Source organism: Trichoplax adhaerens, genomic scaffold (assembly GCF_000150275.1).
Source record: "Trichoplax adhaerens TRIADscaffold_5 genomic scaffold, whole genome shotgun sequence".
NCBI lineage: Eukaryota > Metazoa > Placozoa > Uniplacotomia > Trichoplacea > Trichoplacidae > Trichoplax > Trichoplax adhaerens.
The window spans coordinates 6,965,732-6,980,818 of record NW_002060947.1 but is presented as its reverse complement, the minus strand read 5'-3'; the positions used below and the strand labels follow the sequence as shown (position 1 = coordinate 6,980,818).

Sequence of the window (15,087 nt, the reverse complement as noted above, 5' to 3'; positions counted from 1 at the left end):
AATGAATTACTTGAAAAAGTCCGTTAAATAATAGGCCAGAATGGAAACTTTTACAGTCGTTAACTCATTCTTAGATAACAGTTGCGGCAATTTAACTATTCCGATTAAAAAAGAAATTTGAAAAATTTTTAAGGTTTTATAATTTGTAATAACTTCTCTTTAGCATAATTAAATGAATAGAAGTAATTGTAGCCTGATATGCTGACCATCCCAAAAAACAATCCCGTAATTAAATACGCACCGAAAAGGCGTAAAAGATGCTCGACACCATAAACTTGGCAAGGTAACAACGTCAAATCATATTTATTAGCAATTTTCGCAGATGCTAGGCTTAAGAAAGTCGACATTTCTTCTTCGTCATACGCTAAGTGACGTAAAAATGACACGACGGTTAGTTTCAAGTATTAAACTAGGGCACTTCTGTTCAGTAAGTAGTATCATTATCCTTAACTCATACATGGTGAAGAATGCGATTGAAAGGAGCCATTTTTTAAGGTGGGTGCAATAACGTTGCTTCCCGTCATGATACTTTGTATCTGTTTATACTGAATTTTCTCACAGTTATATAAAAGTAATGTCGGAAGGGTAAAATCGAAATAAATTCGAATTCCTTCTAAAATTTCTCGTAAGATGTTATGACTGCGGATAAAAAGTTCGAAAAGAATTGTTAGTATTACAACATCATGGTGCAATAAAGCACTTACTATGGGATGTGATACTATCATGATAATACTGTACCCATTCTTATCTCCTTCCATTAAGGAAGTCTCTGCATGTTCATAATAGCTCTTAAGAATGTCTAACACGTTCGGACTCTTAGGTAATCTTACAAGCTACAATCGAGTAAAAGATTACAAAATACTCACTAAATAAATTACGGAACAACATTCTTCATTATGTTCTTTACAATGATATTAATACTGAGTTGATTGTACAGTACTAGCATTATTGATCCACAGTTAGTTTAATAAAATGTTGCACTTTTATTAACTACATACCGTATTTAAAGATTATAAATTCAAATAGTCAAAATAACCTAAAAAATTTTTATTATTACCAAGTTTTTGCGTTTCACACGAATGCAGTCATTTTCTAACTCCATCTTTAAGCGAATGTTTAATTCTATGTCAGCATAACTGAATAGCCCATTATTCTCAATCTGTAACGAGATCAAAATGCCAATAAGCTACATTCTCATTAATTTCCTATATTTAATGAATGACGTTATTGTAGAAAAGCCTAACACAGGTATCATTTACTAATAATGTTAGTATCATTAAGTCATAGATTTTATTCATGAAAACAAATTTCAAAGATTCTTACCAAAGCTGGGGACCTAACACTCTCCGAATCGTCATCTTACATATCAAAAAATACATTATTCAGTTCTAATTTATGGTAAATGTATAATATCATAAGCCTTTGCGAGTATGTTACTCACAACGACGTCAAATATAATTTATTGACAGTGTTACAGTATCGACATATACGCAAATTAATTCATAAAACCTACCAGATATACGGATACTTTCATTGCGCTTGTCTTTATCTTGCGAATGTTTTGTTCGGCCATTCTTTTTCCTGTCACAATCAAATATTTATTGGCGTGTAAAAAAGTAGCATCGATTCGCAAGGTATACTTGCATGAGAATATCTCAACAACAATAAGTATAGCATTCATATTTCAATCATTGTATGCAATACTTGTAGTGATTTAATCGGAATTATAACAAGTAAGATTACTTCCGTATAACCACTTTAGTGGAAACATGTGCGTAAGAAATTTAGCAATAACAGTCAGCAAGTTACATAAACAAATAAGGGATTTTCCTTACTTTGTAAATTTTTTTTGAAGTTCCGCTTGAAACCGTAAATTTTCTTGATTATATTCTAAAATATTGGTCTCTGATACCCATCTGTCCCAGCTACAGATATAATATTGTTTAAGATAAATAAAACAGCACCATCTTCATTATTTTATACAGCTTGCACGAATCATGATACGGGATGATATCGTGTGTATGCTCTACACCGTTTATCTTATAATATTAGCATTCTTGGACTACTGCACAAAGTTTCAGTATGATAATAAAAGAAGTCGACATTGTAGGTCTATGTGAGTATTAGAGGAAATACTCTACGATTTATGATATAGAAAGATAACAGTAAGGATACTGCAAGGTAGTAAACAGAAGGTAACTGCGTGTTTATGCTAAAAGTACCCAGTACTGCAATAGCTGTAATTTTTAAGCTATTCTAACGGTTTTAAGCTTCAATTGTATAGCGTAACCAGTGCTAGTAATGATTACCTGTGACTCCATCCCTTAAAATGGATGCGGTAGTGTGGCGTCTTCTTTCCAGATTCATCTTTAATGAAATCGACATTGGTTACCTGTAAAAATACAAGATACAATTGAAAGGCTTTATAAAGAAAAATGATAACCTATCGTACAGTCAAGAATTAGAATGCCATTGATAGTAACTTCAGATTTGTCTAATTATGTCACTTTACTGTGGCGAAAATGCTTCCAAATTAAAATTATTATACTGTTGAAGAATTGATGTCAAATCAGTCATTTAGTCAGATTTGAGCCGAGCGACAATTTTAGACTGGCTCACAAGATCTTGAATACTGTACAGTGTACAGTGTACAGTACATTCAGACCGTGAACGTACTGTACCGTATTGCGTCCAATAGTAAACATTCCATTCCGTTCCGTAAGGGTATCGAAAGAGCACCGTGACAGAGTGCTGGTCTCTCACTGGTACCTGACTGTACTGTACTTCAGATGCAGCAACGACACTCTTCTTTTAAGGTCAATGCAATAATGGGCTTTTGTCTTTCACTGTGTACTAGTGTGCAGTATGAGGCAAACCACTTGTGCGTAGTGTGTAAAGGGCGCCAATAGGCTGACTGCAGTCATGGTACACAACTGACTCAAAGTCTGCATCATTGCGTTTCATACAAAGTGACTACGCGACGTAACAAGAACAACATGCCGATGCACGATCATTTACAACGATGACTACAGAGTAATAAAATAAAAATTGGCGTGTTTCTTTTCACCGTTGAAGAGAGCAAAGCACGCCAGTAAGAAACCTATAGATATCCACGATAACACAATTGGAGCACGTATTGCGGACGTCTAGGCGTCAATTACAAGTTTGAAAATGTTAACAAAGTTGAGGCAACTACCCTGGCCATCACGATAACACTGTACAAGGACGAGTTGTACAGTATGTATATACTGTATATACGCGTATACTGGATAGCCTTTCGTGCTCAGTGAAGTAGCAAACCATGTCTAAACACGAGCTTCAATGTATTGCATGCATGAATGTTATGATTGTATTGGTATCAATCCATTAATGAATAAAATACAAGGTTCAATGTCGTTGTACTGTAGTATGCACACCGATAGAAGTAGAACTGTATCAGTAATACGAACAATCTAAAAAGCAACTAATCTAACAGCAGTAGTCAGCCGTTGGATATTATCGTTCAAGATTCAAAACAACTTTCAATTGATTGTAATTATTCCTATTGATATCTAATCGCATACCTTGGACTCATACAAAATTCTAGCCTTTGTCGGGTCGGGCTCGAAACATAATACACTATCGCCAACCTCAAACCTGCAAGGTATCCTGCTTCCACTGGCCATTGATTGATAGGTGGTGCATAGCAGGAGCAACGCTAATGCAAACTCTTTCTACCCAATGATGATTGAAATAATGGCTCCAATTCTCAATTTTACTGTATATTAAAACATACGAGTATATGTTGTCCTAGTGATCGCTGAAATAGCTTCCAATATCAGTTAACAAGGAGTTTTTACAGCAGTGGAGAAACGAGAATAACGTGGACTGACAACAACTTCCACAAATGGAAATCACTGGTCCAGGATTGAAGGACTGTAATATCCGTCTAAAAAGAATCACTTGCCTTACAGTACTTTGCTGTACAGTATACAGTACTCGGTACTGTAGTACATTACCATATTGTACTGTACTGTACAGTACTTTCCTCCACCTTTTTACAGTACCATACACTGCAGAAGTACAGTACAAAGGACGGAAGCCAAAGCCCAAGAGGCAAAAAAAAAAAAAAAAACCCCTCTGGCCTGAAATTGCCCTAGTCATCAAGGAGAAGCTGATTTAATGATTCCGCATAATATTACTTTCCAAAGTTTGTGATTAATATACAAGTGATCTAGGTTCAAAACTACACTAAATGCCAGCAAAGTAAGCCACTTGCACTTGTGATTGCGGTAATCTCGGCAAGCGGACTCTACAAAATTGGATATGGGTCAGGCCGTCTGCGATTACTGTACTCAAACAAGTCCAAAAACCAAGATTGCACAATTGAGCGGTATAGCAGATGGCCGCAATCATTGTCATGACGACTCCGCATTGCAGAGTCCCCACTGCTAATCCACTATTGAACATCTATTACTTGATTAGGTTCAGAACATCCGAGCATCTACCATAACCTACGTCTATTTATTCATTTATAGCTAATTTTACATCATATTATGTCAATAAATATCTTCATGTTGATATGGACATTTATTATTTTTTATTACCTTAGCGAAATGGATACAAAATTGCTAGCATGAATGAGATCAATCTATCGACTGCCATTTGACAATACCATATTTTTCCACTTTAAATACAATTTAATTGAACGGTAAATTGAAAGATACAGACACATAAGGGCTTAACGAAAACAGACTGCAGTTCAATATATCGAATATAAAACAGGAAGTAAAAGTAAATTACCGTTGACACAATATCAATCCTGTATACCTGTTGATTGCTTACAGTTAATAGTCATTGATCCAAGTTGGTATATAGAAATTTACTCAAGGCACTAGTGAACTAGGTGTTTTTGTAATCATAAAAAACGAAGATACGTGAACTTAATATACCTATGACTAGAAATAATTTCAGCAAATTCCTTCCACTCAGTAATCTTATATTGTCAACAAGCTATTCTGAAACGATGATTACTATCCTTCCACACCGAGACAACTTCAGGACCAAATTTATAAAAGTTACTTACTACAGAATCACATAACTTTCCATTACTTGGCTGATACCAATCTTCAGCATTAAATTCAAAATGAGCCTCAAGATATACATTCTTGTTATTGAAAATCCTTTGACGTACATCAAAATGATGATATTCATGGACTTGCTTATCAACATAGGTACAACATTTCCACAATGGATTACTGACTGTTTTATTTATAGTCCTTTCAGAGCTGGTATAACGTTTTGTAATCACTTTTTTAAAACTTTCAATCTTGTTGCAATACTTCTTCTTAATTTTGATGCATTCATTTTTGAACTTAAAGTGGCCCTGATTAAGTTCTGATATAACCTTGTAAGGTTTCTCTTGCAAATTCGACGTTGTTTTGATACGATTTAATTCATAGCGTAAATCAAAATTAGAATTATTACCTCTTACTAAATCGATACATAAAGGAGACTGGATTAAGTTCTCTTCAGCTGTGACATAATCATTTTCTTCGGAGAAAATATATACTTTCGAATCATCCTTATATTTGATCTCATAAGTGACAACTTCGTCACAATCCGTATCCAGATCTTGTATAATTATTAAATTTCGCTTTTTAACAAGACAATCTAGCTGTGAACGATAGTCTTTCGACAATTGATTGTAGAAGATATGTTCAATGGTACGCTGCAATCTATTCGGTAAGGTACCTTCATGCATTGAATAAGGTAATAAACCATTAATGGCGTATAATATATCTGATGCAGTAAAATAGAGTGATTTATCAGATGAATTAGTTCGTTCTTTTATCCTCTTCTTAATCATGTCGCTTTTGCGTATATAGCAAAATCCAAACCGTAAGATGGCTTGCAAATCTTTTGTACCAGTGATTTGTCCATGAGTAAATATCATCTCGAAGAGTTTTTTAAAACATGTACCAGCGGGCGTCCGATTTAAACTAGAGTCAATAGTTTGCAATCGATATGGAACTTGCTTTTGTCTTACAGAATGCTTAGAACATTTGCGTAATGTTATCAAGGTATCTTTTTTAGCCCCAGTGATTACTAAATACTTGCTAGGAATTGGATACCAAAAGGATGACGATTTACTGTTGATTAAACAAGACTTCTTATGTTTCCGTTTCGCGGTATTAAATTTTCTTGGATATCCTTCCTTTACTAAGCAGTCCTGATCTTCCGAATCCTTTTTCATCTAATACGTAAACAAGCAACATTAGAAGCTAGCCTTTATGATTTTATATTATCAATGGTTAAGCTGGACCTGGTACTATTATTACCAATAAAATTATTCCACTGCAACTTAAAATAAAATTGCAACAAAGTTTACTCTATGATCTCCAATCATTACAATTTTTATATTTTTATAAATTTGTAAATGAGGTATCACTACTGCTTTAAATTGAATGTTAGCAGTACTTAATCATTAACCATACTATCAACGTGGCCTATCCATTAAATCATTTTTAATGTCTAACTCACGCTTATGTTACTACAATCTGAATAAGCAAATATTGTATAAATGAAGGTATGACTAAGCTACAACTAAAATTTTATGACTGCAACGATTGTGCTAATTTAAGAGCGATCTTTACGAATAATCAATCTACATTACTAACACTTATATTGTTGCAATTAACCCAATATCATATGCATTATTGTATGGCTATATAATAAAAGGAATTCTAGTGCCTGTTGTTGCATTTATAAAAATATGAAAATTCATCTATGCAAATAAGTTGGCTTGCTAATAGAGAGATTCCTTATTAATAATCGGTAATAAAAAATATTCATTGCGGTTGCATAGAATGTAGATCTCAAAAAAAATTTTACCGGCTAACCAAATCACGAGTTTAAATATAAAATTTTACAGAAGAAGGTCTTGATCAGATATAGCGTTAACTTTCTAAATGCAGGCTATGAATAAATATTGTACATAACATAATTGCAGCGTTAATTTATCAATTATCAATCACACCTTTTTTACTTCATGATTTTCTTCCGATTCTGCTATATCATTCCTCTTTCGTGGTGTGCTAACAAGCAACTCCGAAGCATTGTCATCACTATCATTGGATACACTGGTAGTTACAATATCATCGCTCAGGGGTATACTATCATCGTCGCTAGATGATTTCTTGCTGCTACCGCTATGGTTATGGGCAATGCTTTCATGCTTTAATGGATCCTGTTCATACTTTTCTTTACTTTCATCTTCAGTCGCTGAAGTTGATGTTACAGTCTGATCATCCAAAGCAGATCTTTCCTTCATAAAATATTCAGGATCAGCACTGGCATTATTCTTAGCATCTTTCTCATGTTTTACGTCATGATCTTCATCATTATTGTCAGATTTACTATCATTGGAATTACTGCTATGCTCATCTACTGTATCATTTTCGCTAGCAATGTCTTCGGACTTTTGAATAATATCTACTTTTTCCTTGCTGACATTCTCTCTATTCTCTACAACAATAGCTGAAAGAGGAGAACCAGTCACTATTTTCTCGGCGCTTTTATCCATAGTAAATTAGCAGTGTTAAACTTCTTTATGACAATTTTTAACAGAAGATTTACTACGTTGATAAGCAAATTAGTCTTAACTGATCGATAGATGCCTTCTGACTTTCTTATATACCATTTGATTCTCAATCGTAACTGAGTAATTCTCGAAATAAATCCTTAATCAAATGTGTTAATCCTTTGAAAACTTTAAGAGAAGTGTTTGAGACGCTATCAATCAACTAGTACTTTCCATTCTAAAGAGCATCTAAATTTAGTGATTTAATAATCGGAGCAGTTTAAATATGATCAGGTAAATTGAATAGCTTGTCACCAATTAAAACTATTGGATACAATATTTTATGTGACGAAAAAGGCTCTTTGACATCATTAACATTTACTATATACGTCAAAAAGCGACAATAAGATGGTATTATATGATCAATTTTAACAGGTTGATCAAACGGACATGCTAAACGCTCACTAAATTTCATTATTAATAACAGGAATAAAGGTGCGAGTAATTCATATCACAAATTAAAGCGTAGATAATAGTAAACTGCTGAAATAGAGACTTAAGTACGTTTAAAAGCACGAATGATGGTTTTATTTTCAATTAACGGTGTTCGAGAAACAGACTGTTTCGTTTTATTTTCCAGATGATGAATTACATTGGCAAAGGTGTTGTCGAATTCCGTCATAATATCTCGACGACATTGTAATTTTACCTCTTGAAGTTGCCGTGCGATATAATCTCCATCCATAAAATAATCGATCATCATTTCGTCACATTCATACAGTAATTGCCTCGAAATAGATTGATTTTCTTTTCTTGTATCATGGTTAACAGCATGGTTTTGAGATAGATCCTCTGTAGCTTCCAAATTTCTCACTACATTTGTTTTATCGTTATTAGCTGAGTAAGATTTGCCTGGCCGATATCGGATGGGTCGTCTAAATTTTCCCATTCGATCGATTTTGAATGTTTGATCTGAATCGGCTTGGCTTAAACTTGTCTCTTCTGCCATTTCTTTTAAAATTTCTGAAAGATTAGGTATTACCTTACAGATTCTTGTCTTAATGACTTGTGTAGTCTAGGCAAATAATCCTAAATCTCTTGGAACACTAACGATGGAATAAATTTATGATGATATATATATATAAAATTTTTCTAGTTCGAGATCGTTGGAAGCAAATTCAACGTAGATGTTACCAAAATCACTTTAAATTGCCTTTGCCTTGACTGCCTTGTCATAATAACGATTAAGAATGCAGATGTAAACTACCTTAATCGACCATATTAAGGGAATGAATACGCAATCACGCACAAATACACGTATAAATTTAGAAACTTTTCTGGCTATTCACCGTTATACTGTAACATATGAGAATTTAGCCTTGGTTTTATTAATGTTGTCCGTATTTAATTTTCCTACCAGTCATGAATTTGTTTACTCTGTCAATGACAGTCCTATCCATTGATAAACATCAAGCATCAAGCAGAGAAATTGTAATAATAAGAGAAGAACTATATGGCTGTTGCAATAAACTAGTTTCTCTAGCACTAAAATGGTTAGAAGTATCGACAGTCTAAGCGCGATACACAGAAATTCTATGTCTTTGAGAGGAAAATTTAGAATTTATCACGATTAAAAATTTCCTCCATCCATCTGTTAAAAAAATTAAATCAGCGAATAAGGTGATATATCAATTTCGGAGCCACAAGGATAACCTCTCTGAATTGTAATCGCAATCAAATTAGTACCAATCGATCTCACATTTTCTATGTTAATACCTGGGTCAGGAAACAATTTTCTGATAGTATATTTACCACAAGCCGACTAATCTTCTAGAATAATAGTACCGTAAGCTTTTCTTGAAGCGGAATAAATTTTTTAATTGCAGCTATTTTAAAGATTTAAATTGTATTTGATGGTAACATACCAATTCCATAATTACTTAGTTGCACTAATCTTGTTAAAATCGAATAGGAAGATAAATAAAAGGAATTCTGTCAGTAAACCGCGCTACCACAAAATTTGGATCGCATCAGTGTCGCTAAGCTCCGATCATAGAGCAAATTTATTTACAGTTATGCCAATCTAAAGCTTTATGGATGGCTTTCTGTTATATCAAATTAGCTAAATTTTATTTAAATCTTTATATATAGCAAACAGGTACAGTACACTTTCAGAAAATGTACGGAAAGCAAGCATTTCACATGAAGAAGAGTGCATCATCTGAATCTGATGTTATTTCAGGGAGCAAAAGTTCATGCTTCAGTCAACTTGACAAAAATTTGCTATTTTTGCTTTAACATAGTGTCCAAAAATGTCTTTTTCGTACATTTCATCTTCTCGTTTCTACAATATACAGACAGTATCATCGACACTTGCCCATAGGTTTTTAGTCAAACTGATAGTCGTAAAAAAAAGAACGATTCTGTTATGAATGTTTAGGATTACCATGCAACCGAGATTACAATTTGCAGACGAAAGTTGATAGTTTTGCACTGGTAGCTAGTACGTTAAAAGATAAGTTAGAGATCATAAACTTTTAATAATATTTTAAATTTATTTGCTAGTTGCTAAATACAGTGGCTAATTTTTAGTTTACTTATCAACTTCTGACAACAGTACTCCTCCATTTAAAAATTTCATATTGGCACAGTAAGAAAGTACTTTGCCGTTTCGCTGAAAATTCTATTTGACACATTTACAGGCCTTTCTATCTTATTGGCAATTACCTCACAAAGAATGCTGGCACTCCCTCAGTTAATCTTATTAACTTCATAATCTTCATTTATCTACAGGATATAAGAAAAATTTGCTCATGGAATAGAATTATCTTAATCATACTACTATTACTACAAGACTGCTAATACGTTAAATTGCAAAAACATTATATAGTTGATGACCTAAAAGACAACTTCCAAAGTGGAATGGCTAATGAATGCTTTGCACATTAATTCCAAAACCAAGCAGCTAAAGTGAAATTTTTGGTATGATTCATGTTGTAAATTAAAAACCCAAGAAAGAAATTTATTCAATCTGAATACTTGATGTACTGTATAATTATAAATTTCAAGAAATTCATACCACATGATACTTTTTGTCGTACAGTACTCATTGACCGTGATATAAAACAATTTTGAATCGCAACGCAGGCAATATAGTTATACTAATATTTATCATTGCTATTGGATTATCCAGGATTGAGTAATATTTCGATAGCCAATGTGACTTTGGTATACTTAAACTTAGAATCAAATAATTATTGTATTTTTTGTGACGCTTATAGTATGTATAGTATTTGCTGCTTAGATATGATTATGTAAGCAAAATATTTTAATTTTTAGATAATCCTTAGCTTGACAAAGAGGAAATACGAACTAGTTAGCGACACATTTGGGCTACTATCAGCATCTTTATTGTTCAATTTATTCCATTATATCAAATATAATATTTTGAAATTTAAAATTTAGTTAAATTGACTTTACGAGCAGCCAATAAACTAATTAGAATTATACCATCGTTATGCATAAGACAACTTATGGTGTATAGATTGATAGTTTTACTTTATGGCATAATATTTTTTTTGTTGCGTAATAGATCACACTGACTTGTATAGGCAAAGAAGGAGAATTAAGCGATGTTCGTTTTATAATTGGTTAATTATAATCTAAGTGTGTATCACTCATACTTAATTGCTAACTTCTAGCTAATTATACTGCTACCAAAGTTAAATAATTTAGATAGATATGTATATTGTTAATTCTATACAATGCTATACCAGCCTATATTTTCCAACAATTTGTGCTGGATTAATTCCGACATTGTGATCAGACAAATACTGTAAATAATAATTAATTACTCGATCATAGCGAGTTTGCATACGATTATCTGTAAGGATAATTCGACATCTTGTATCAATTATATTGATAAATATTCTTTGTAGCATGATCATATCATCATCAAGTGATTTATCAGCAAGCAATAAAATTATTTGCAAAAGGTCAAAGTAGGGTAAAGACTTTGCTATTTGAATTGGTGTTAAATCAGAACGGCTAAGCATACAAATTAAAGACAGGCTCGCGTTGTTGTTATAAAATTCTGTTATGGTTGATTGATCTATTTTCAGGTAGGGCACCAATTTTATAATAGTCATTAAATCCAAAAAATCGCAATGATCCAGGTGAGCAAGTAGAAATTGGCAGTAATATTCGCTTTTAGTATCTTTCAATATCGCTTCAAGTTGAAGATAGACTTCTTCTCGGATCATAATTTTCATTTCTTCTTGATTATAAAGTCGATACAAGTAATGAATTCCGTCAATAAAAGTATGTTGAATGGATAATTTAATGCATAGCTGAACATTTCCATCATGAATAAACCATTGAAAACATTTTATATTTTGTTTGATTATAATCATCTCTAAAAGGCTGATCGCAGGATTTGAAAATTCATCGTTGATTGATGCGCCATGATCTATGAGTATTTTAATGCTGTCATTAAATTGGAAGATTACACAATATTGTAACAGGTTGCAATCATGGCGATCTTTCTTGTTGACGCTTTTAATGCCCCTTAATGATATTAATTGTTGCAACTTAGTCATATCGTTATTATACGCTGCGTTGAGTGGCGGTATGCGCTCGGGTTTAATTAGATTTAGCATACATCGGCATGTCCTGTACGGAGATAGTAGAGCTTTGTAAAATAATTTCTGCTCACTGGTACTAATTAAAGTAGTCGGACACCATAGGCGCGGACTTGCATGAGCTTCTAGCATCCATACGAAGTGAATATGGTCATGAATAATGGCAATCAATGCTGCAATCTTAATGGGATTATCGTAATTGCTACATGCAGAGGTATAATTATGCCAAGTTCGTCGAAACTGATGAAGAATACGGCGGCCAAATTGCTCTAAGCCATTGCGCGCCGCAAATAGTAAACCTTCTGATAGCGTTGGCATTCGTAAATACATCTTATAGCTGTAGCTGATTAACTTCCATCCGGAGAATTCGTCAGGATTACATTTCGTACACAATGACCTAATGGATTTGCAGTATTGATTATCATCACCTAGGTAGGTTTTAACCATTTCAACATGGCCAATATACATTCTCTTGTAGAAAAAGTAGTAATTCTCTCCTAATAAGAGATTGGGACTACATGTTAAGTCTTGATGAACTAGATTTTGCCAAGTATAATCTGACATTATCAAATTGTGCAATTCTTTGCATGTTCTACTTAATGCAGCTAAATTACGTAAAGTAAGGTGAGAAAGGATAAGTTGCAACAACTCATAGGGTAATTTAATTAACGATGGCATTTGTAAGACTGGTCTTGCTTTGAATTTTTGATTCTGCATTTGATATCAGTTGTCAAAATACACTGGTTCTTATAAACACAATCGTTGAGTTCAAGAAGCACCTTACACCTCCTAGGTGCAAGAGGTAATCTAGAAGGTGTAACGGCTAACTGGAAAGATTGCTATAACATTTTCGATAGGTTCCGTAAGGAGAAACAGGTGGTAAAGATTGTATGCCATGTTTTATGCCTAATCTGTTATACTAAACTAGCATCGCTCTGCCTTCCATAAATCGATTGGATACTGCATGTTTACAAAGTTGTCAATTTTTGATAAACACCTGTTATTTAGAATCTAATTACGCAAGCACCAGTACTTCTTCTTTACTAATTTAGGGGCATTTCACGGCATGAATGCGATCGACCCGAAATTGGCAAGTATCTCTAAGGTTGATACAGCAATGAGCAGTCATTGTAGTTGTTAACTTTGTAGATTTAAATATGCAGTCTATTAAGATTGGCTGTTATTTTTCTAATAAACATACATTTAAAACTGACAATATCAAGGATTCCATGCTCGGCATGCCTATGCGAAATTCAAATTTTATTAAAAGATTATTTAGAAACATGCAGTTAGTATAATTACCATATATGATCTGGTGTGGATTTTATACATAAGCATACAGTACGTAAAAATTTCATATGCTAGTCTAGTAGGTTACGATCAGTAGTGCCACAACTTTATTACCGTACTATCTTTGTTTGGATAGGATTTAATAGGTTTCGTCAAAGGCCTTTCTTATTTCTTGTACCTAATTCTTTGTGGAAGACAAGCCGAAATTTCTTTACGGTCTATCTGATAGCACTTAATGTTTTACGTCTTTAATTACCGTAATCGATCGATCTTATTGCGCTCTAAAGGCAACTCGGTGATTAAGATAGTTAATAGACTGGAAACATAATATCAACACGTTTATAGATGAAATTCAATCAGGGAAAAATCCAAAACTATCGTATCTTGCCAGGTGGTAAAAGTGCGATTTCGGTGGTAGATACCTAATTTAGGCAATCAATTAACTTCATTTATAATGTAAATGAATCTTTGCTAAGTCTTCAATTAACACCTTGGATACCTAACTTGATTGCGTCGTGATTCTACTGTTTTAAATTACAGATCGCGACTAATCTATGAGGCGATTTTAAATTTACCACACTCTCTTCTTTGAGTATTTCAAGAATTTGATAACTATTCCTTATACTATATATAAATAATATAATTAAGTGAACTAGCATGAATTCCTATCCTAGATGTGACGAATACTTGACTCATTTTAGCTGAAAGTATTTTCACATCCGTCTTTTAAATTTGGGTATATTGTCATTTCGATAGCCTATGTAGTCACGAGGACTAGTTGAAAAAGGAGAAGAGGAATATTTTTCTGAAAAGTCCCTGATATTCCACGCAATTAAATCAAATCTGTAAATGCCATTTAAATATACCATAATGTCGCAAACAAGTAAAGTGCTGAGGAAAGTAACGAAAAATGAAGCTTGAGTATTGCGTTTGTTATACAGATTATTCTCGCAAACTCTATATTTCATCGTTCCTGAAACCTTTTAATTCAAAAATTGCCGATTGTACTTCTAACCAATCACGATAGATATCTAACTACCCATGTTATTTGTAGAATAAACTGAAATTGGATGCCCCTATCGTCTCAAATTGTCTTTTCAAATTTTTAAATTTCGTAGATGACCGCTATAAGCTTTACTATTCCTGTTTCCAGGTGGAAGACTGTTTTACGAGGGTTTAGAGACCGTTGAATTGACAGTAAAGGAATAAGTAGACCTTATTCTGCTGTAATATAATCAATAAAAGCCAAGCTAGTCTAATTTCGTCCAAAAACTACTAAATTGAACAGTCCCTGCTTCATCACACCAGTCAATATTATATAAACGGTTAATTCACATGTAAACAACAATTAAAATAGCAAGCAAAGTGTCGGCCTCCCTATTTTCATTAGTTTCCCGTCTCTCTTGTTGATGTTCTACACTGGGCAGCAAGTAATAATTAATTTCAATAATGATCATTAACTAGACTTTACACTAGCATTAGTAGAAGGCAAACTGCTCTATCGAGGCGCTTTAAAAGTAAGTTTCGATCTAAATTTCCAGCAGTTTCCCTTGTAGTAGGAAGTTTTTTTTAGGTCTTTGTCATGGCTACTAGACA

The 15,087-nt window shown here is 33.4% G+C and overlaps 4 protein-coding genes across 4 annotated transcripts; all 4 read right to left on the bottom strand.

Moving 5' to 3' along the window:
* Positions 1-446: 446 nt before the first annotated feature.
* TRIADDRAFT_56822 (uncharacterized protein) lies at positions 447-3,665 on the bottom strand (the record flags this gene model as incomplete). The annotated part of the gene is made up of 8 exons (XM_002112585.1): positions 447-639; positions 739-833; positions 1,058-1,159; positions 1,324-1,358; positions 1,514-1,581; positions 1,836-1,925; positions 2,310-2,392; positions 3,564-3,665. The coding sequence occupies 8 exons, from the start codon at positions 3,663-3,665 to the stop codon at positions 447-449; spliced, it is 768 nt and encodes a 255-aa protein (XP_002112621.1).
* A 1,319-nt stretch (positions 3,666-4,984) lies between these two features.
* TRIADDRAFT_56821 (uncharacterized protein) lies at positions 4,985-7,564 on the bottom strand (the record flags this gene model as incomplete). The annotated part of the gene is made up of 2 exons (XM_002112584.1): positions 4,985-6,235; positions 7,019-7,564. 2 exons carry the CDS (start codon positions 7,562-7,564, stop codon positions 4,985-4,987), a joined length of 1,797 nt encoding a protein of 598 aa, XP_002112620.1.
* A 553-nt stretch (positions 7,565-8,117) lies between these two features.
* On the bottom strand, positions 8,118-8,570 carry TRIADDRAFT_56820 (uncharacterized protein; the record flags this gene model as incomplete). Its single annotated transcript, XM_002112583.1, has 1 exon — positions 8,118-8,570. The coding sequence occupies one exon, from the start codon at positions 8,568-8,570 to the stop codon at positions 8,118-8,120; it is 453 nt and encodes a 150-aa protein (XP_002112619.1).
* A 1,742-nt stretch (positions 8,571-10,312) lies between these two features.
* Positions 10,313-12,918, bottom strand: TRIADDRAFT_56819 (uncharacterized protein; the record flags this gene model as incomplete). Its single annotated transcript, XM_002112582.1, has 2 exons — positions 10,313-10,348; positions 11,335-12,918. The coding sequence occupies 2 exons, from the start codon at positions 12,916-12,918 to the stop codon at positions 10,313-10,315; spliced, it is 1,620 nt and encodes a 539-aa protein (XP_002112618.1).
* Between the last annotated feature and the right edge of the window lie 2,169 nt (positions 12,919-15,087).